Genomic DNA, 23,265 nt, shown 5'->3' with positions numbered 1-23,265 from the left:
CTACCTGGGAACTGTGTACCTGCGCTCCTAGATCCCTCTCCGCTCTACAAACTGACCTGTTGAGTTACACCAGAACTTTCATAAGCTCACAAGTGATAGGAGAAGAATTAGGCCATTCGGCCCATCGAGTCCACTCCGCTATTCGATCACGGCCGATCTATCTCTCCCTCCTAACCCCATTCTCCTGCCTTCTCCCCACAACCCCTGACACCCGCACTAATCAGGAATCCATCTATCTATCTCTGTCTTAAATACATCCATTGACTTGTGGCCTCCACGGCCGTCTGTGGCAAAGAATCCCACAGATTCACCACCCTCTGACTAAAGAAATTCCTCCTCATCTCCTTCCTAAAGGAACGGCCTTTAATTCTGAGGCTGTGCCCTCTGATCCTAGACTCTCCCACTGGTGGAAACATCACCTCCACATCCACTCTATCTAAGTCTTTGTCACTATGACTTGGATGAAGGGATTAAAAGCACCATTAGCAAATTTGCAGATGATACAAAGCTGGTGGCAGTGTGAACTGTGAGGAAGATGCTATGAGGTTTCAGGGTGACTTGGACAGGTTGTGTGAGTGGGCGGATGCATGGCAGATGCAGTTTAATGTAGATAAGTGTGAGGTTGTCCGCTTTGGTGGCAAGAACAGGAAGGCAGAGTATTATCTGAATGGTGTCAAGTTAGGAACAGGGGACGTACAACAAGATCTGGGTGTCCTAGTGCATCAGTCACTGAAAGGAAGCATGCAGGTACAGCAGGCAGTGAAGAAAGCCAATGGCATGTTGGCCTTCATAACAAGAGGAGTTGAGTATAGGAGCAAAGAGGTCATTCTGCAGTTGTACCGGGCCCTGGTGAGACCGCACCTGGAGTACTGTGTGCAGTTTTGGTCTCCAAATATGAGGAAGGACACTTGCTATTGAGGGCGTGCAGCGTAGGTTCACTAGGTTAATTCCCGGAATGGTGGGACTGTCGTACGTTGAAAGACTGGAGCGACTAGGCTTGTATACACTGGAATTTAGAAGGATGAGAGGGGATCTTATCAAAACGTATAAGATTATTAAGGGGTTGGACACGTTAGAGGCAGGAAACATGTTCCCAATGTTGGGGTAGTCCAGAACCAGGGGCCACAGTTTAAGAATAAGGGGTCGTCCATTTAGAACTGAGATGAGGAAAAACCTTTTCAGTCAGAGAGTTGTGAATCTGTGCAATTCTCTGCCTCAGAAGGCAGTGGAGGCCAATTCTCTGAATGCTTTCAAGAGAGAGCTCTTAAGGATAGAGGAGTCAGGGGGTTATGGGGAGAAGGCAGGAACGGGGTTATGATTAAAAATGATCAGCCATGATCACATTGAATGGTGGTGCGTATAGTCTCGATGGGCCGAATGGCCTCCTCCTGCACCTATTGTCTATTCCTGGGACCATTCTTGTAAAGTTAGTGTCGTCGTGGGCATTGGACGTCACCAGGATAGCATGCAAACTATTCCCAGTCTACGTGAGGCTTCATGACAAATCCATCAGCCATCTCAAGTATGTTATGAATCACCTTTATCGGCCGTCCTTTGTACAGCGTGTGAATCCACCGATTGGAATGTAGATTAAATATCACAGGGCGGTGGACAAAACCACATGGTAGTGTAGACATACAGCAAGGAAACAGGCCCTTCGGCCCCACAGAGTCGGTGCTGACCCGCGATCCCCGCACACTAACACTATCCTACACACACACACACACACACACACACACACACACACACAAACACTATCCCACACACACACACACACACACTAACACTATCCTACACACACACACACACACACACACACACACACACACACTAACACTATCCCACACACACACACACACACACACTAACACTATCTTACACACACACACACACACACTATCCCACACACACACACACTAACATTATCCCACACACACACACTAACACTATCCCACACACACTAACACTATCCCACACACACACACTAACACTATCCCCCACACACACACACACTAACACTATCCCACACACACACACAAACACACACACACACTAACACTATCACACGCACATACGCCCACACACACTAACACTATCCCACACACACTAACACTATCCCACACACACACACAAACACACACACACACTAACACTATCCCACACACACACTAACACTATCCCACACACACTAACACTATCCCACACACACTAACACTATCCCCCACACACACACACACTAACACTATCCCACACACACACACAAACACACACACACACTAACACTATCACACGCACATACGCCCACACACACTAACACTATCCCACACACACACTAACACTATCCCACACACACACACTAACACTATCCCACTCTAACACACACTATCCTACACACACAGACACACTAAGGGACCATTCACAATGTTGACCAGTGACCCGCGATTCCCTCACATTAACACTATCCTACATGCGCACACACGTACACACACACACTAACACTATCCCACACACTAACACTATCCCACACACACACTAACACTATCACCCACACACACTAACACTATCTCACACACACACTAACACTATCTCACACACACACACACTAACACTATCCCCCCCCCCACACACACACACACTAACACTATCCCACACACACACACACTAACACTATCCCACACACACACACACACACACACACACACACACACACACACACACACACACACACACACACACACACACACACACACACACACACACACACACACACACACACACACACCAAGGGACCATTTACAATCTATACCGAAGCCAATTAACCTACAAACCCGCACGGACGCACGTCTTTGGAGTGTGGGAGGAAACAGATAAGATCATTAAGGGGTTGGACACGTTAGAGGCAGGAAATATGTTCCCAATGTTGGGGGAGTCCAGAACCAGGGGCCACTGTTTAAGAAGAAGGGGTCGGCCATATCCCTTGATTCCTTTAGCCCGAAGAGCTAGATCTAACTCTCTCTTGAAACCATCCAGTGATTTGGCCTCCACTGCCCTCTGTGGCAGAGAATCCCACACATTCACAACTCTCTGGGTGAAAAAAGGTTTTTCCTCATCTCAGTCTTAAATGCCCGACCCCTTATTCTTAAACTGTGTGTCACTCCAGGTTCGGGACTCCCCCAACATTTCCCCTGATGTGTGATAGAGAAGAACCATTGAGCCGTGAACTGTTAGTCTCTCAATGAACTGACTCACACTGCCAATCTCTGATTGATGATACAGAGTACACTCGTGATTTGTAAATGACACAAATCCCTTTGGACTTCAGAGATACAACGTGGAAACAGGTCCTTCAGTCCACAGAGTCCGTGACAACCAGTTGCCACCCTACTCATCAACACTTGGCAGGTTAGAAACGTAGAAACATAGACAACAGGTGCAGGAGGAGGCCATTCTGCCCTTCGAGCCTGTACGCACCGCCATTCAATGTGATCATGGCTGATCATTCTCAATCAGTACCCCGTTCCTGCCTTCTCCCCATACCCCCTGACTCCGCTATCCTTAAGAGCTCTATCCAGCTCTCTCTTGAATGCATTCAGAGAATTGGCCTCCACTGCCTTCTGAGGCAGAGAATTCCACAGATTCACAACTCTCTGACTGAAAAAGTTTTTCCTCATCTCCGTTCTAAATGGCCGACCCCTTATTCTTAAACTGTGGCCCCTGGTTCTGGACTCCCCCAACATTGGGAACATGTTTCCTGCCTCTAACGTGTCCAACCCCTTAATAATCTTATACGTTTCGATAAGATCCCCTCTCATCCTTCTAAATTCCAGTGTATACAAGCCTAGTCGCTCCAGTCTTTCAACATATGATAGTCCCGCCATTCCGGGATTTAACCTAGTGAACCTACGCTGCACGCCCTCAATAGCAAGAATATCCTTCCTCAGATTTGGAGACCAAAACTGCACACAGTACTCCAGGTGCGGTCTCACTGGGGCCCGGTACAACTGCAGAAGGACCTCTTTGCTCCTATACTCAACTCCTCTTGTTATGAAGGCCAAAATTCCATTGGCTTTCTTCACTGCCTGCTGTACCTGCATGCTTCCTTTCAGTGACTGATGCACTAGGACACCCCTTATTCTTAAACTGTGTGGCCCCTGGTTCTGGACTCTCCCAACATTGGGAACATGTTTCCTGCCTCTAATGTGTCCAACCCCTTAATAATCTTATACATTTCGATAAGATCTCTCATCCTTCTAAATTCCATCGTATACAAGCCTGGTCGCTCCAGTCTTTCAATGTGATCATGGCTAATCATCCACAATCAGTGCCCCTTTAAGAGCTCTACCTAGCTCTCTCTTGAAAGCATCCAGAGAATTGGCCTCCACTGCCTGCTTGAGGAAGGATATTCTTGCTATTGAGGGCGTGCAGCGTAGGTTCACCAGGTTAATCCCCGGAATGGCGGGACTGTCGTACGTTGAAAGACTGGAGTGACTGGGCTTGTATACAGTCTGAAGAAGGGTCTCGACCCGAAAAGTCACCCATTCCTTCTCTCCTGAGATGCTGCCTGACCTGCTGAGTTACTCCAGCATTTTGTGAATAAATACCTTAGGCTTGTACACACTGGGATTTAGAAGGATGAGAGGGGATCTTATCGAAACATATAAGATTATTAAGGGGTTGGACACGTTAGAGGCAGGAAACATGTTCCCAATGTTGGGGGAGTCCAGAACCAGGGGCCACAGTTTAAGAATAAGGGGTAGGCCATTTAGAACGGAGATGAGGAAAAACGTTTTCAGTCAGAGAGTTGCGAATCTGTGGAATTCTCTTCCTCAGAAGGCAGTGGAGGCCAATTCTCTGGATGCTTTCAAGAGAGAGCTAGATAGAGCTCTTAAGGATAGCGGAGTCAGGAGGTATGGGGAGTAACAGGAGTTACTCCAGCACTTTGTACCTGTCCACGTTCTCCACAGAGATGCTGCCCGACCCGCTGAGTTACTCCAGCACTTTGTACCTTTCCACGTTCTCCACACAGATGCTGCCCGACCCGCTGAGTTACTCCAGCATTTTGTACCTGTCCACGTTCTCTAATCATTGCAGTCTCAAAGATAACATAATCGTTATCAAGTCGTGTCTCGTTTCACCAACCCTGGGATGGCGGGACTGTCATATGAGGTAAGATTGAAAAGACTAGGGCTTGTATTCACTGGAGTTTAGAAGGATGAGAGGGGGATCTTATAGAAACGTATGAACTTATAAAAGGACCGGACAAGCTAGATGCAGGAAAAATGTTCCCAATGTTGGGCGAGTCCAGAACCAGGGGCCACACAGTCTTAGAATAAAGGGGAGGCCATTTAAAACTGAGGTGAGAAGGAACCTTTTTCACCCAGAGAGTTGTGAATGTGTGGGATTCTCTGCCACAGAGGGCAGTGGAGGCCGATTCACTGGATGGGTTTAAGAGAGAGTTAGATGAACTGGCCTCAACTACCTTCTGTGCCATAGTTTTGGTCTCCTAACCTGAGGAAAGACGTTCTTGCCATAGAGGGAGTACAGAGAAGGTTCACCAGATTGATCCCTGGGATGGCAGGACTTTCATATGAAGAAAGACTGGATAGACTGGGCTTGTACTCGCTGGAATTTAGAAGATTGAGGGGGGATCTTATAGAAACGTACAAAATTCTTAAGGGGTTGGACAGGCTAGATGCAGGAAGATTGTTCCCGATGTTGGGGAAGTCCAGAACAAGGGGTCACAGTTTAAGGATAAGGGAGAAGTCTTTTAGGACCGAGATGAGAAAGTTTTTCTTCACACAGAGAGTGGTGAATCTGTGGAATTCTCTGCCACAGAAGGTAGTTGAGGCCAGTTCGTTGGCTATATTTAAGAGGGAGTTAGATGTGGCCCTTGTGGCTAAAGCGTTCAGGGGGTATGGAGAGAAGGCAGGTACAGGATACTGAGTTGGATGATCAGCCATGAAGGCTCGAAGGGCCGAATGGCCTACTCCTGCACCTATTTTCTATGTTGCTATGTTTCTATGTTTTTCACCCAGAGAGTTGTGAATGTGTGGAATTCTCTGCCACAGAGGGCAGTGGAGGCCGATTCACTGGGTGGGTTTAAGAGAGAGTTAGATAGAGCTCTAGGGGCTAGTGGGATCAAGGGGTATGGGGAGAAGGCAGGCACGGGTTACTGACTGTGGACGGTCAGCCGCGATCACAATGAATGGCGGTGCGTACACACCCCACACACACACACACCCCACACACACATCCCACATACACACACACACACCACACACACACACACACACACACACACACACCCCACACACACACACACACACACACCCCACACACACACACACAACCCACACACACACACACACACACTCCACACACACATAAACACCCCACACACACACACACACACACCCCACACACACACACACACACACCACACACACACACACACACACCCCACACACACACACACACACACCCCACACACACACACACACACACACACACACCCCACACACACACACACCCCACACACACACACACACACACACACCACACACACACACACACACACACCCCACACACACACACACACACCCCACACACACACACTCCACACACACATAAACACCCCACACACACACACACACACACACACCCCACACACACACACACACACACACACACACACACACACACACACACACACACACACACACACCCCACACACACACACACACACCCCACACACACACAGTTGTAGGCTTGTATACACTGGAATTTAGAAGGATGAGAGGAGATCTTATCGAAACGTATAAGATTATTAAGGGGTTGGACACGTTAGGGGCAGGAAACATGTTCCCAATGTTGGGGGAGTCCAGAACCAGGGGCCACAGTTTAATGACTTAGACGAAGGGATTAAAAGTACCATTAGCAAATTTGCAGATGATACTAAGCTGGGGAGTAGTGTGAATTGTGAGGAAGATGCAATAAGGCTGCAGGGTGACTTGGACAGGTTGTGTGAGTGGGCGGATACATGGCAGATGCAGTTTAATGTAGATAAGTGTGAGGTTATTCACTTTGGAAGTAAGAATAGAAAGGCCGATTATTATCTGAATGGTGTCAAGTTAGGAGGAGGGGGAGTTCAACGAGATCTGGGTGTCCTAGTGCATCAGTCACTGAAAGGAAGCATGCAGGTACAGCAGGCAGTGAAGAAAGCCAATGGAATGTTGGCCTTCATAACAAGAGGAGTTGAGTATAGGAGCAAAGAGGTCCTTCTACAGTTGTACCGGGCCCTGGTGAGACCGCACCTGGAGTACTGTGTGCAGTTTTGGTCTCCAAATTTGAGGAAGGGTATTCTTGCTATTGAGGGCGTGCAGCGTAGGTTTACTAGGTTAATTCCCGGAATGGCGGGACTGTCGTATGTTGAAAGGCTGGAGCGATTGGGCTTGTATACACTGGAATTTAGAAGGATGAGGGGGGATCTTATTGAAACATATAAGATAATTAGGTGATTGGACACATTAGAGGCAGGAAACATGTTCCCAATGTTGGGGGAGTCCAGAACAAGGGGCCACAGTTTAAGAATAAGGGGTAGGCCATTTAGAACGGAGATGAGGAAGAACTTTTTCAGTCAGAGAGTGGTGAAGGTGTGGAATTCTCTGCCTCAGAAGGCAGTGGAGGCCAGTTCGTTGGATGCTTTCAAGAGAGAGCTGGATAGAGCTCTTAAGGATAGCGGAGTGAGGGGGTATGGGGAGAAGGCAGGAACGGGGTACTGATTGAGAGTGATCAGCCATGATCGCATTGAATGGCGGTGCGTACAGGCTCGAAGGGCTGAATGGCCTCCTCCTGCGCCTATTGTCTATTGTCTATTGATAACATATAACAAACATATAACAACTACAGCATGGAAACAGGCCTGTCCGGCCCTACCAGTCCACGCCGACCATTCTCCCTGACCTAGTCTCATCTACCTGCACTCAGACCATAACCCTCCAATCCCCTCCTATCCATATACCTATCCAATTTACTCTTAAATAATAAAATCGAGCCAGCCTCCACCACTTCCACCGGAAGCCCATTCCATACAGCCACAACCCTCTGAGTAAAGAAGTTCCCCCTCATGTTACCCCTAAACCTTTGTCCCTCAATTCTGAAGCTATGTCCCCTTGTTGGAATCTTCCCCACTCTCAAAGGGAAAAGCCTACCCACGTCAACTCTGTCCGTCCCTCTCAAAATTTTAAAAACCTCTATCAAGTCCCCCCTCAACCTTCTACGCTCCAAAGAATAAAGACCCAACCTGTTCAACCTCTCTCTGTAGCCTAAGTGCTGAAACCCAGGCAACATTCTAGTAAATCTCCTCTGTACCCTCTCCATTTTATCGACATCCTTCCTATAATTTGGCGACCAGAACTGCACACCATACTCCAGATTTGGCCTCACCAATGCCCTGTACAATTTCAACATTACATCCCAACTTCTATACTCGATGCTCTGATTTATAAAGGCAAGCATACCAAACGCCTTCTTCACCACCCTATCCACATGAGATTCCACCTTCAGGGAACAATGCACAGTTATTCCCAGATCCCTCTGTTCCACTGCATTCCTCAATTCCCTACCATTTACCCTGTACGTCCTATTTTGATTTGTCCTACCAAAATGCAGCACCTCACACTTATCAGCATTAAACTCCATCTGCCATCTTTCAGCCCACCCTTCCAAAAGGCCCAAGTCTCTCTGTAGACTTGGAAAATCTACCTCACTATCAACTACTCCACCTATCTTAGTATCATCTGCATATTTACTAATCCAATTTGCCACACCATCATCCAGATCATTAATGTAAATGACAAACAACAGTGGACCCAACACAGATCCTTGCGGCACTCCACTAGACACTGGCCTCCAACCTGACATACAATTGTCAACCATTACCCTCTGGTATCTCCCATTCAGCCATTGTTGAATCCATCTTGCAACCTCACTATTAATACCCAACGATTTAACCTTCTTAATCAACCTTCCATGTGGAACCTTGTCAAATGCCTTACTGAAGTCCATATAGACAACATCCACAGCCTTGCCCTTATCAATGTCCCTGGTAACCTCTTCAAAAAATTCAAGAAGATTAGTCAAACATGACCTTCCAGGCACAAATCCATGTTGACTGTTTCTAATCAGGCCTTGATTATCCAAATAATTATATATATTGTCCCTAAGTATCTTTTCCATTAATTTTCCCACAACAGACGTCAAACTAATAGGTCTATAATTGCTAGGTTTACTTTTAGAACCTTTTTTAAACAAAGGCACAACATGCGCAATGCGCCAATCTTCCGGCACCATCCCTGTTTCTAATGACGTTTGAAATATTTCCGTCATAGCCCCTGCTATTTCTGCACTAACTTCCCTCAATGTCCTAGGGAATATCCTATCAGGACCTGGAGACTTATCCACTTTTATATTTTTCAAAAGTGTCCGTACCTCCTCTTCTTTAATCCTCCTAATTTCCATCACTACTCTACTTGTTTCGCTTACCTCACATAATTCAATATCCTCCTCCTCGGTAAATACCGAAGAAAAGAAATTGTTTAATATCTCCCCCATTTCTTCCGGCTCAGCACATAGCTGTCCACTCTGACTCTCTAATGGACCAATTTTATCCCTCACTATCCTTTTGCTATTGACATATCTGTAGAACCCCTTGGGGTTTACTTTTACATTACTTGCCAAAGCAGCCTCATATCTTTTTTTCGCTTTTCTAATTTCCTTTTTAAGATTCCTTTTACATTCTTTATATTCCTCAAGAACCTCATTTACTCCCTGCCGCTTATATTTATTGTATATCTCCCTCTTTTTCCGAACCGTGTCCAATTTCCCTGGAAAACCACGGCTCTTTCAAATTATTATTCTTTCCTTTCCACCGAACAGGGACATAAAGACTCTGTACTCTCAAAATTTCACCTTTAAATATCCTCCATTTCTCTATTATATCCTTTTCATAAAACAACAATTTCCATTTCACTCCTTTTAAATCCTTTCTCATCTCCTCAAAATTAGCCTTTCTCCAATCCAAAATCTCAACCCTTGGTCCAGATTTGACCTTCTCCATAATTATATTGAAACTAATGGCATTGTGATCACTAGACCCAAAGTGCTCCTCAACACATACCTCCGTCACCTGACCCATCTCATTTCCTAACAGGAGGTCCAACACTGCCCCTTCTCTGGTAGGCACCTCTACGTATTGCTGCAAAAAACTATCCTGCACACATTTTACAAACTCCAAACCATCCAGCCCTTTAACAGAATGTGATTCCCAGTCTATATACGGAAAATTGGAATCACCCACAATCACCACTCTGTGCTTACTACTAATATCTGCTATCTCCTTACATATTTGCTCTTCCAATTCTCGTTCCCTATTTGGCGGTCTATAATACACCCCTATAAGTGTTGCTAAACCTTTCTCATTTCTGAGTTCCACCCAAACAGCCTCCTTAATCGAGCCTTCTAGTCTGTCCTGCCAAAGCACTGCTGTGATATCCTCCCTGACAAGCAATGCAACACCCCCACCTCTTGCCCCTCCGATTCTATCACATCTGAAACAATGAAATCCTGGAATATTTAATTGCCAATCGCAACCCTCCTGCAACCATGTTTCACTGATCGCCACAACATCATACTTCCAGATGTCAATCCAGGCTCTAAGCTCATCCACCTTTCTTACAATGCTCCTAGCATTAAAATATACACATTTAAGGGACCCATCATTTCTTATTCTCAGTTTATTTCTTTTCCCTTCTTTCTCTCCTACATATTGGGTCTGAGTGTTTCCCTTTTCTGCCTCCTGCCTCACACACTGCCTATTAGCTATCTGTGTTTGAGTCCCTCCCCCCAACCGTACTAGTTTAAAGTCTCCGCAGTTATTTTAGCAAATCTCCCCGCCAGGATATTGGTTCCCCTCGGGTTCAGATGCAACCCGTCCTTTTTGTACAGGTCATACTTCCCCCAGAAGAGGTCCCAATGATCCAGAAACTTGAAACCCTGCTCCCTGCACCAGTTCCTCAGCCACGTATTTATCCTCCACCTCACTCCATTCCTATTCTCACTATCGCGTGGCACAGGCAGTAAGCCTGAGATTATTACTTTGGAAGTCCTTTTTTTAACTCTCTTCCTAGCCCCCTGAATTCTCTTTTCAGGACCTCTTCCCTTATCCTACCTATATTGTTGGTACCTATATGTACCACGACCTCTGGCTCCTCTCCCTCCCTTTCAGGATATCCTGGACACGCTCAGACACATCCCGGACACCGGCACCAGGGAGGCAAACCACCATCCGGGTCTCCCGACTGCGTCCACAGAAACGCCTATCTGACCCCCTCACTATAGAGTCCCCTATTACTACTGCTCTCCTCTTCCTTTCCCTACCCTTCTGAGCAACAGGGCCGGACTCCTTGCCAGAGGCCCGGGCACCGTCGTTACCCCCAGGTAGGCTGTCCCCCCCAACAGTACTTAAACAGGAGTACTTATTTCCAAGGGGTACAGCCACCGGGGTACTCCCTAGTCCCTGCCTCTGTTCCTTGCCCCCCCCCCCTAACAGTGACCCACTTGTCTACCGCAGGCAGCGAAGAAAGCTCATGGCATGTTGGCCTTCATAGCGACAGGATTTGAGTACAGGAGCAAGGAGGTCACACCCGGAGTATTGCGAGCAGTTTTAGTATTCAAATTTGAGGAAGGCCAGTCTTGCTATTGCGGGAGTGCAGCGTAACCAGGTTCACCAGGTTAATCCCCGGGATGGCGGACTGATGATAAAGAATGAATCGACTGGGCTTAAATTTACTGGAATTTAGAAGGATGAGAGTGGATCGTATAGAAACATGTAAAATTCTTAAGGGATTGGACAGGCGAGATGTAGGGGGGAAATGACCATTTTGGGTGAGTCCAGAACCAGGACTCACAGTTTAAGAATAAAGGGTAGGCCATTTAAGACTGTGATGAGGAAAAACGTTTTCACCCAGAGAGTTGTGAATATGTGGAATTCTCTGCCACAGAAGGCATTGCTTTCACTGGATGTATTCAAGGGATATGGGGGTCTTGGGGTTAACGGTGTCAAACGATATGGGATATGGGGAGAAGCTAGGAACAGGGTACTGATTCTGGATGATCAATCATGAATGGGCTACTCCTACAACACTTTTCTATGTTTTCTAAGACAAGGTGAAGCTCTGCTCAATCTGCAGTTTATTTTGTGGTGAATGGTATCAGACCAGTCGACAGGTTGATGTTAATCAGACAACAAGGTTTGTCTGGAGGCAAATGACCAACTCATCCCTGTGGCCTGTACACAAGGCAATTCAGAGAGCGCTGCCACGCACACCGACCATGTATTTGCCTATTTATCATGAAATGCATGAGAACATGTTTCCCTTCATGCTGTGTACATCTGGTACACGTAGAAACTGAAAAAAAACACTTTACTTAAGCAGTTGACAGGCAGATGTTTGAGCTAATCTTGGTCTTGGTCTTGGTTATTGGTCCTCCAAAATATTCCAAATGGAATTTAAACTGGAGGTGGCAGAGTATGGACTTAAGCAAGAAGGGCTTCTTGGAGAAGAGCTGCCTGAAGTGTAGTTGCGTCAGGTTGAGTAACTATAGTAGTGTGAAGACTATTCCATGCTTTAATTGTGCGAGGGAAGCATGAATTGCTATAAACATCTGTCTTGATAGATGGGATCTCAAATTGAATCGAATGCCATCATCTACTCCTGATGGGTTTGGGTTTGGTGTAGATGTGGTAATCTATGTCGAGCTGACCATTTAACATTTTGTAAAAACAGGTCAAACGGCGGGCTTTACGTCTGTCTTGGAGAGTGTTCCACCCCAATAAATTTCGAAGTTCGGTAACACTCGCTTCTCTCTCACAGGTATTTGTAACAAAACGAGCTGCCTGCCTTTGGACACGTTCGATCGAAGAAATGTTTTTAATTGTGTATGGGTCCCATGCTGCAACTGCCTAGTCCAAAAGTAGTCTGAAGCAGTCCCGTAGTCCTGGCTTGCCCAAACTCCCCCGACAGCTCCGAAACCTGTTTCCGGGCAACAATTCAAGTCAAGTCAATTCAAGTTTATTTGTCACATACACATACACGATGTGCAGTGAAATGAAAGTGGCAATGCCTGTGGATTGCGCACAAAAAAGAATTACAGTTACAGCATATAAATAAAGTTAATAAGTTACTATCGTGTAGACAAAAATTTAGTCTCTGGAGTTATAAAAGTTGACAGTCCTGATGGACTGTGGGAAGAAACTCCGTCTCATCCTCTCCGTTTTCACAGCGTGACAGCGGAGGCGTTTGCCTGATCGTAGCATCCGGAACACTCCGTTACTGGGATGGCAGGGGTCCCTCGTGATCTTGCTTGCTCTGAATCTGCACCTCCTGATCTAAAGGTCCTGCAGGGGGACGAGTGTAGTTCCCATGGTGCGTTCTGCCGAACGCACTACTCTCTGCAGGGCCATCCTGTCCTGGGCAGAGCTGTTCCCAAACCAGACTGTGATGTTGCCGGACAGGATGCTCTCCACAGCCCCAGAGTAGAAGCAATGAAGGATCCTCAGAGACACTCTGAATTTCCTCAGTTGTCTAAGGTGGTAAAGGCGCTGCTTTGCCTTCCCCACCAGTGCGGCAATGTGCGTTGCCCATGTCAGATCCTCTGTGATGCGGACTCCCAAGTATTTAAAACTGATCACCCTATCCACAGTAGACCCATTTATCTCCAGTGGCGTGTACGTCCTTGGATGTTTAGCCCTTCTGAAGTCCACAATCAGCTCCTTCGTTTTAGTGACATTCAAGAGGAGGCTATTGTCCTGACACCAGAGTGCCAGATCAGCCACCTCCTCCCGGTAGTGAGATATCCTGGGTAAGGGTGTACATGTATTCAAAGGAAGTACATTTATTCAATGTTATCATTGAGGTCAGTGATGGGTATGGATAAACAGTGACATTATCAGTGCGGTCAGTGGTGCGTCGGTAACAGCAATCACATTATCAGTGTGGTCAGTAATGGGTCTGGATAAGCAGTGACATTATCAGTGTGGGACAATAACTACTGATGCTGGTACAAAATCGAAGGAATCACAAAATGCTGGAGTAACAGCAGGTCAGGCAGCATCTAGGAGAGAGGGAATGGGTGACGTTTCGGGTCGAGACCCTTCTTCGGACTGATGTCAGGGGGCGGGACAAAGAAAGGATATAGGTGGAGACAGGAAGACAGTGGGAGAACTGGGAAGGGGAGGGGAAAGAGGGGGGAAATAGAGAGACACAGGAACTATCTAAAGTTGGAGAAGTCAATGTTCATACCATTGGGCTGCAAGCTGCCCAAGCGAAATATGAGGTGCTGTTCCTCCAATTTCCAGTGGGCCTCACAATGGCACTGGATGAGGCCCATGACAGAAAGGTCAGACTCGAAATGGGAGGGGGAGTTGAAGTGCTCAGCCACAGGGAGATCAGGTTGGTGAAGGCGGACTGAGCAAAGGGTTATTTGACACATTTTTACGACACATAATTTGACACATTATCAGTGTGGTCAGTGATGGGTCTTGATAAGCCGTGCCATTATCAGTGTGGTCAGTGGTGGGTCTGGACAAGCCGTGACATTATCAATGTGGTCAGTGATGGGTCCGGATATGGGTCCGGATGGTTTCAGGTCGACACCCTGCTTCAGACTGACAAGTAAGAAGGATCTCGAACCGAAACGTCACCTATAACTTTTTTTAGAGATGCTGCCCGCCGGCTGAGGTACTCCAGCATTTTGTGTCTATCTTCGACTTAATTGCTGTGCGCATTTGTCAAGTAATTGTAGAGTGCATACCCCCTTTCACGGCGCTAACTGAGACACGTTGAAACGGAAAGATGCAGTTTTGAGATCAGAGACAGAAATTTCTTGACCAGCCGAACATAGACTTCCAACGTCTATATTTATTTCCCTGACTGATGAGGGTCGATGCCTTAAATCCTCTGCACCACCTATTTACCTGTGATGCCTCTTACACAGATCTGTTAAAGTTTAATCCATCTGCTCGACCAAACTCCCCAGTGAAGGTCAGGACCTGAATTGACTTCCCAAAATAAACACTTCCCACTTCTCTGAAATAAGCCCCATCAGCTGCCCGATTCCTCAGCTGAAAAAAACCTCCCTGCGATAATTCTTGACAACCAACTAAACTGGCTGCAAAGAGAAACCAGGTAACTATGGACAAGTCATACTAGCATGCTAACTAATGCGCCCCCCCCCCCCACCGACCTTTAAACCTTTAACTAATGCGCCCCCCCGTACCTTTAAGAAATGCGCTCCCCCCCGGACCTTTAACTAATGCGCTCCCCCCACGGACTAACTAATGCCCCCCCGGACCTTTAACTAATGCGCTCCCCCCGAGACCTTTAACTAATGCGGCCCCCCCAACCCCCAGAACTTTAGCTGATGCGCTCCTCCCACGGATCTTTAACTAATGCACTCCCCCACCCCCCCCCCCCAGACCTCTAACCGATGCGCTTCCCCCCACGGACCTTTAACTAATGCGCCCCCCCTCCGGACCTTTAACTAATGCGCACCCCTCCCCCCGGACCTTTATCTAATGCGCCCTCCCCCCGGAACTTTAATACGCTCCCCCCCGGACCTTTAACTAATGCGCTCCCCCGCCCCCCTCGGACCTTTAACTAATGCGCTCCCCCCCCTGGGCCTTTAACAAATGCGCTCCCCCCGGATCTTTAACTAATGCGCTGCCCCCCCCGGACCTTTAACTAATGCGCTCCCCCCTCTGGACCTTTAACTAATGTGCTCCCCCCCCTGGACCGAAAACGAATGCGCTCCCCCCGGACCTTTAACTAATGCGCTCCCCCCCGGACGGAAAACGAATGCGCTCCCGCCCCCCAACGGACCTTTAACTAATGCGCTCCCCCTCACCCGGACCTTTAACTAATGCGCTCCCCCCTCCCGGAACTTTAACTAATGCGCTCCCCCCCTGCACCTTTAACTAATGCACTCCCCCCCCCCGGACCGAAACTAATGCGCTCCCCCCCTGGACATTTAACTAATGCTCTCCCACCCTCGAACCTTTCACTAATGCGCTCCCCCCCGGACCTTTAACTAATGCGCCCCCCCCCCCGGGCCTTTAAATAATGCGCTCCCCTCCCCCGGATCTTTAACTAATGCGTTCCCCTCCCCCGGACCTTTAACTAATGCACGCTTTCCCCACCCCAGGGAGCACCGCCGGATGTCCCGCCGTGCCTCGCGCCTGACATTCCTGACCGCCGGGAGGTGTAGTCGCCTCTTCCGCTCCAAGAGGGGAGGGAACCCTGCCGGCTGACGGGACGGCCGTGCTCAATGCCTTCCTCCCCCTTAACTCTCCCCTTCCCTCTCCCCTTTCCTCTCCTCTTTCCAATGGGGGTAGGGGGCGAGGTGAGGGGTGGGGGTGACGAGAGCGTCAGGTGGGGAGGATGGGGAGGAGGAAGGGGGAAGGAGAAGGAGGGAGGAGGAGAGGGAGAGGGGAGGGTGAGGAAGGGGGGTGGGGATGGAGTGGGTGAGGGGGGTATGGGGAAGAGGAGCGGGTATGGGGGGAGGAGGAGGGGGATGGAGCGGTGAGGGGGGTGGGGTGAGGAGGAGTACGGGGATCGCGTAGGTGAGAAGGGGTGGGGGAGGCGGAGGTGTGGGGGAGGAGGAGGAGGGGGTTGGGGGGGAGGAGGGGGCCGAGTAGGTAAGGGGGTGGTGGGTGGGGATGGAGGAGGGGGGGTGGGAGGAGAATGGGGGGGAGGGGGAGATGGAGGCGGGGTTAGGAGGAGGAGAGTGGTTCAAGTGGATGGAGGGGATGTTGGGAACTTTTTGGAAATTAGTAATCACTCAGTAAAGATGATAGAAGGGCACCATTGCCTAGACTTACCTTTCAAACAAGAAAGTGTTAGTCTGCCGATTAACCTCTGCATTGCAGGACAACGCCTTTAGGATCTGAAACGCGTTTGGCAAGAATACAAAATTTCATGAAGAATATACACCTTTCGTCACGGAGATGATTAATAATGGTTATGCTGAAATGGTACTAGAAGACCAGCTGAATCGATGTGATGGAGAGCTTTGGTACATCCCACACATTGGGGGTATCATTCAAATAAAGGAACTTTAAGAGTGCTCTTCGACTGTGCTACGGTTTTCAAGGGTAAATCACTTAATTGTCACCTGCTGCAGGATCCAGACCGAACGAACTCAATCATCGGAGTTCTTTTCGGATTCAGATGAGCGCCGGTGGCTTTGATGGCGGATATCAAGGCAATGTTTCATCAGGTCAAGGTATCGGAAAAGCATGTTAACTCCTTGCGATTCCTATGGTGGCCGGATGGTGATGCACCACAAGATCTCGTTGAATACAGGAGTAGTGTCATCACCAAGTTATACAAACTTCGCATTGAGGAAAAGCGCCGAGGACAATGAAGCTCACTTTCCAGAAGAAGTGACAAACACCGTAAAGAGCTATTTCTATGTGGACGATTGTTTAAAATCCATGTCGATGGAACAGGAAGCAATCCAAATGGTAAAACATCTGACTTCCCTCTGCAATAAGGGAGGATTCATGCTATCTAAATGGATCAGCAACAGCCGTGCTGTATTGGAAACCATTCCACTAGATAACAGATCCAAGGAGACCCGGGAGTTGGATTTGAACAAAGACAATCTGCCCATGGAGAGAGCTTTGCGATTGCACTGGTGCGTTGAAACAGATGTATTCAAGTTCATAATTTCGATTCAAGAACGACCATGTACAAGACGGAGAATCCTGTCCGTGCTTGGTTCTCTTTACGACGCGTTGGGATTTCTTGCACCATTTACACTACCAGCCAAGTAATTTTTACAAGATGTCTGCAAGAAGAAATTTGAATGGGATGAGAGTACAATGCAAATCTTCTCTCAGCGATGGACAGTGTGGTTAGTAGATCTCGACAAGATCTCGGAGTTCAGGGTGGACCGGTGTATGAAGCCTACAAACTTTGGCCGAATCAAATTTGCACAGCTGCATTATTTGTCTGACGCAAGTGAAAATTCTTACGGTACAGTTTCATATCTAAGACTGGAAACTGATAACAATGAAATACATGCTGCATTCTTAATGGGAAAGGCCAGAGTGGCACCAATGAAGCAAATGACCAGAATGGAGCTTGCAGCCGCAGTCTTAGCTGTCAGAATTTACATATTACTGCAAACAGAACAGCAGCTTAAGCTGGAGGAATCTACCTTCTGGACTGATAGCATGGCAGTGCTTAAGTACATCAACAATGAAAACAAACGCTTCCTAACATTGGTAGCAAACAGGATCTCTTTTGTAAGGGATGCTACTAATGTATCACAGTGGAAGTATGTTAATACCAAGGAAAATCTCTAGATGAAACCTCGAGAGGATTAACAGCAAACCGATTCTGGAGCAGTAAGAGATGGATCAGTGGGCCAGAGTTTCTCTGTAAAACAGAGCGAGAATGGCCAAGGTTTAACCTAGAAACTGAAATCTCTGCTAACAATACTGAGATCAAGCAAGACATCTCAGTGAACGCCATTATCAAGGATCCATTGGATTGAACAAACTATTTAATAAACAATAGACAATAGACCATAGACAATAGGTGACGGAGTAGGCCATTCGGCCCTTCGAGCCAGCACCACCATTACATGTGATATATTACCATTTCTCCTCATGGAATAAGTTAAAAGCTGTGGTAGCTTGGTTTCTTAAAGTAAATACAATGCTTTTGCAGCGGACTCGTAAGAGAAAGGAAACTCGGGCTGCTATGAGCAGCCTTGAAACAGATTCTGACAAGCTGAAAGAAAAGATTGACAAAGAGATGCAAGTCTTTAAGGCCTCATACCGGGGACAATGCTCATGTCATGATAATCTTGTTAAGGCAGAAAATGCAGCCTTCTCTTTCTGTCAAAGACAAGGATACAAGGAAGCGCTATCAACATTACAATCTGGTGAGCATGATGTTAAAAGAAGTTGTCATTTAGATAGGCTTGATCCAATACTGGATAAAGGAATTCTGAGACTAGCTGGTCGACTGAATAAACTAGCGATGCCTGAAGAGGCTAAGCATCCTATTATTCTCTCGAAGAACTTTCATATTTCAACATTGCTGTGACGCCATATTTATGAACAGATCGGGCATTGAGGAAGAAGTCACATGTTGTCGCAACTTCGTAAGCTTTTATTGTTCCGTTTAATATCTATTGATAATTGCTTCGGTGTATACGGAGAACAATTAGGGGCCGATGTGTAGGAGCCAATTACGCTTAAATTGGTTACTATCATTATATTATGGCTTTGTTTAATATTTCTAGTTTCTGTTTTTTTGTTGTTGCATGTTTGTGGGTGTGATTTGATACGTAATGAGGAGTGCCTACATCTGAGGAGGCTGCCGTAGCCAGAGAGATTGGGTGTCAGCTCAGTCTCGGAGGATGGAGAGAATACAGTTTTTAACCATACGACCACACTACCACAACCACGAACACACGACTACACAATCTCGACTGTATTGTTTGCAGAAGAAATAGTTGATAAGAACGAAAAGTTATGAATTACTCTTTTGATGTGTGCTACGTTAATAAAGACCAATTAGTCAAGAAACAACGTTTGCAGTATTTGTTTTTGTTATCTCAGAGTGCGGTGTTTGCATCAGCCATACCTCCACTCCATCCCGAGCAGTAATGGCTATCGAAGTTGGACTTTGAGACGGTATAGAAACTGCCATTATATAAAATATTATACATTATACATTGCCCCGCTTAGCTACTCCAGTGTTTTGTGTTTATCTTTGGCATAAACCAGTAATTGCAGATGCTTGTTATTATCTTCGAAAGTAATATTTTATCAGGGTCGATATTCAGTGGAACTGGGATTAATGGAAGGAAGGGAGTGTGTGAGAAGCACGCCTGGACCGGGGACTGTTGGAGCAGATGCGGTTATCAAGGCAGTGAAGCAGCATTATATCACCACTACTATTCGTGGTCAAAAATGTGAGGAAGAAATGTCGAATGGAAATTCAAACGAATATTTCAGTATCTGTCTTGCAATATCAGGGACACCGTGGAGTGAATGATGATTTATTTTTGGAAATAAAATACGATAGCTGGAGTGGTAGATGGGATCAATGGTGATACTCATCGAAATCACACCAACATTAAATGAAATAACCTAGTGTCATGGACCATCAATTCATTGGAAAGCATGAATTCTTACTTTCAGTGAAACATACATAAAGTGCTGGTGTAACAGAGGGTCAAGCAGCATTTTTGGAGAACATGTGGAGATGACAGCGGTAGAGTTGCTGCTTTACAGCGAATGCAGCGCCGGAGACTCAGGTTCGATCCTGACTACGGGTGCTGCACTGTAAGGAGTTTGTACGTTCTCCCCGTGACCTGCGTGGGTTTTCTCCGAGAACTTCGGTTTCCTCCCACACTCCAAAGACGTACAGGTATGTAGGTTAATTGGCTGGTTAAATGTAAAAATTGTCCCTAGTGTAGGATAGTGTTAATGTACGGGGATCACTGGGCGGCACGGACTTGGAGGGCCGAAAAGGCCTGTTTCCGGCTGTATATATATGTGATATGACGTTTCGGATAGTGACCATTATTCAGACTCCTTTTTCAGCGACCCGCTTTGTTTTTTTACTCGATCCTGAAGTTATTTGCTTGTCATCTCCCATGGTGCAGTCAATGGCAGTGACGCAAGGTGTTTGTTTCTTGAGCGTCACTAATGATGATCAGCAGGTATGAGTTCTTGTCGCTGGAGACCTATCGCTCTGTATATCTCGGTGCGCACCAGAAGGCAGGGCCACAGAGCTGCGGCGATGACGGACTGACGGAGCCACAGGAGTTAATTGTGTCTCACAGCTATGGGATATCCATTGATCTATCGAATTGAACATATATATTACCCTACCATAGCGACTGTCGCTGTTTTCGGTAATTTGTTTTGTCTTTGATTTTCATGTACGTGCTCATGCTGTGAGACATTCCGTGAAGTACTCCGGCGCTGCCGACGTTAAACAAACATTTTATTTCTGTTTCAATAATTAACTTGTTTAATTTCGTCAGATATCCATTTTCCTTCTGTAACTGCCGCAGTGTGTACGTCATGCCCGTTGTTTATCCTGGACTGCGCCACTCTCTCTACATCCTCGCCACCGCGCCACAGTCAGCACTGCCGATGTCGCACAGTTCCGGAGATGCAGGTTCAATCTCCACATGTGCAATGTTTCATCGGTCGTCCTCCGACTCCGCGCTATTCCTGGCTGCGCTCGTCTTTCCTCCCACGTGCAGTTGACCTGCCTATTAATGGTTCTCCCACTACAATACGGGCCTGAGTGTGGATGGATGCTGCAATCTGGAGGGCAGTTGATGAGAATGTGGACGGAATTAAAAGCTGTGAACCTAATATACATTGGCGTTTGATGGGTTGCGTGCGCACCGTGACCCAAACGCTACAGTCTCTGAGCATTTTCGGGTCATTTGGTCAACGCATCCAAGTTTGAAAACCTTCCAATCAGACAATGTTGCTCAGATAAATTTGTGCAGGTCTTGTGTCAGTAATATTTCTTCTCCCCTTCACAGTGAACCTGTTGGCGATAGTGATACTCTGTCGAGGTAAATGCGGTCTCTCCAAATGCATCACACGCTACCTGGTGGCCATGGCAGCGTCTGATCTCCTGGTCGGCATCACTGATCCCTTTCTAAGTAAGACTATTCTAATTTACTTCCCCTATTCTTTTCTCAACATTACTCCCGTGTGCACGACTGTCGTATTCCTGATCTTTGCAACCACCGCGGTCTCTGTCTGGCTGACGGTAGCCTTCACCTTCGATCGGTTTGTGGCCATTTGTTGTGAGAAGCTGAAAATAAAATATTGTACCGAGAGAACGGCGGCTGCAGTTATCGGGGCAGTGATTGTGCTGGGCTGTTTGGAGAATATCCCCAGGTGTTTTACGTTGGAGACTGGCTACGAATTTGATAATCTTCCCTGGCTGTGCTACACTAAACCCACCTTCTATACATCGTCTACATGGATCGCATATGAGGTCACACTCCGCGTTCTAACCCCTTGTCTCCCGTTCTTTCTGATCCTTCTGCTCAATGTGCTGACGGTCAGGCGGATTGTAGCGGCCAGCAGAGTCCGCAGGGGTCTCCGGGGCCGCAGCAACGGAGAGAATGACAAGGACCCGGAGATGGAGAACCGCAGGAAATCCATTGTTTTACTCTTTAGTATCATGGGCACTTTCATATTGCTGTGGGCAACACAAGCTGTCTTTGTCATCTTTACGGGTATTGCAAAGATCGGAGATGACCTCTCCCCCACCGGTTATTACTATATCACGAGTATCACGTCGACGTTTTTACAGCTTCTCAGTACCTGCACCAACACGTGTATATACGTGGCGACCCAGAGTAAATTCAGACAGGAGCTGATGAACGCGGTGAAATTCCCACTCAGGGTAATTCGTGCACTTGTTCACTCGTAAAGACATGCTACACACACAAACAAAAACAAGCTCTTTAACCCTTCGATCCGCGCCGTCAATCTATCACCCATTTTTCACTAATTCCACTTTGATAACCGCATCCTTACACACTGAGGGCAGGTTATGGAATACGTGCGGAATTCAGAGTCACAAAGCACGGAATCTGCTCCTGGGGCTCAGCTCCTCCATGCTCCATCGACGTGAGTCCCATTTGCCTGCGATTGCCCATCATTCATCGTAACCATTCCGATTCAAGCATCCTGCCGTCGTGACAAAATGCTGGATTAACTCCGCGGGTCAGGCAGCATCTGTGGAGAGAAGGAATGGGTGACATCTCCAAACTGATGCAAATGCTCATTTGCCCTATCTCTTGAACTTGAGTTTGATATGATTGCATTTGTGTATTATTTGTTATCTGTTTTGTTTCAATAACATAATTTTTAAAAACCCTTTCGGGTTCAGCGCGGTACACGTAATAAATAAAAAAAACATAATTCTGCATTCTGAACTGTGGTTTATATATTTTTACGCTGACCGGTGCATTTGTACATAGAATATGGAAATGTACAGCGCAGGAAAAATAAGTTCGGCCATCATTTCTTGGCCGAACATGATGTCAAGATATATTTATGTCATCTGTTTACGCATGATGCAAATCCCGCAAGTCTTTGTTTGTCCACGTGCTGATACAAATGCCTCATAGAAGCCATGATAC

General features: G+C 47.0%; 1 protein-coding gene across 1 annotated transcript in view; it reads left to right on the top strand.

Moving 5' to 3' along the window:
• The window catches only part of LOC144612217 (uncharacterized), a 38,058-nt gene extending 15,508 nt beyond the window's left edge, over positions 1 to 22,550 (top strand). The window contains exons 3-5 of the mRNA XM_078431777.1: positions 17,239 to 17,319; positions 19,894 to 20,049; positions 21,610 to 22,550. Coding sequence (XP_078287903.1) covers positions 17,239 to 17,319; positions 19,894 to 20,049; positions 21,610 to 22,550 — 1,178 coding nt within the window. The remainder of the gene's footprint in view (positions 1 to 17,238; positions 17,320 to 19,893; positions 20,050 to 21,609) is intronic.
• The last annotated feature ends 715 nt before the right edge of the window (positions 22,551 to 23,265 follow it).

Source organism: Rhinoraja longicauda, chromosome 43 (genome assembly GCF_053455715.1).
Source record: "Rhinoraja longicauda isolate Sanriku21f chromosome 43, sRhiLon1.1, whole genome shotgun sequence".
NCBI classification, from domain to species: Eukaryota; Metazoa; Chordata; class Chondrichthyes; order Rajiformes; family Arhynchobatidae; genus Rhinoraja; species Rhinoraja longicauda.
This window is presented reverse-complemented; position numbering and strand designations above follow the sequence as displayed.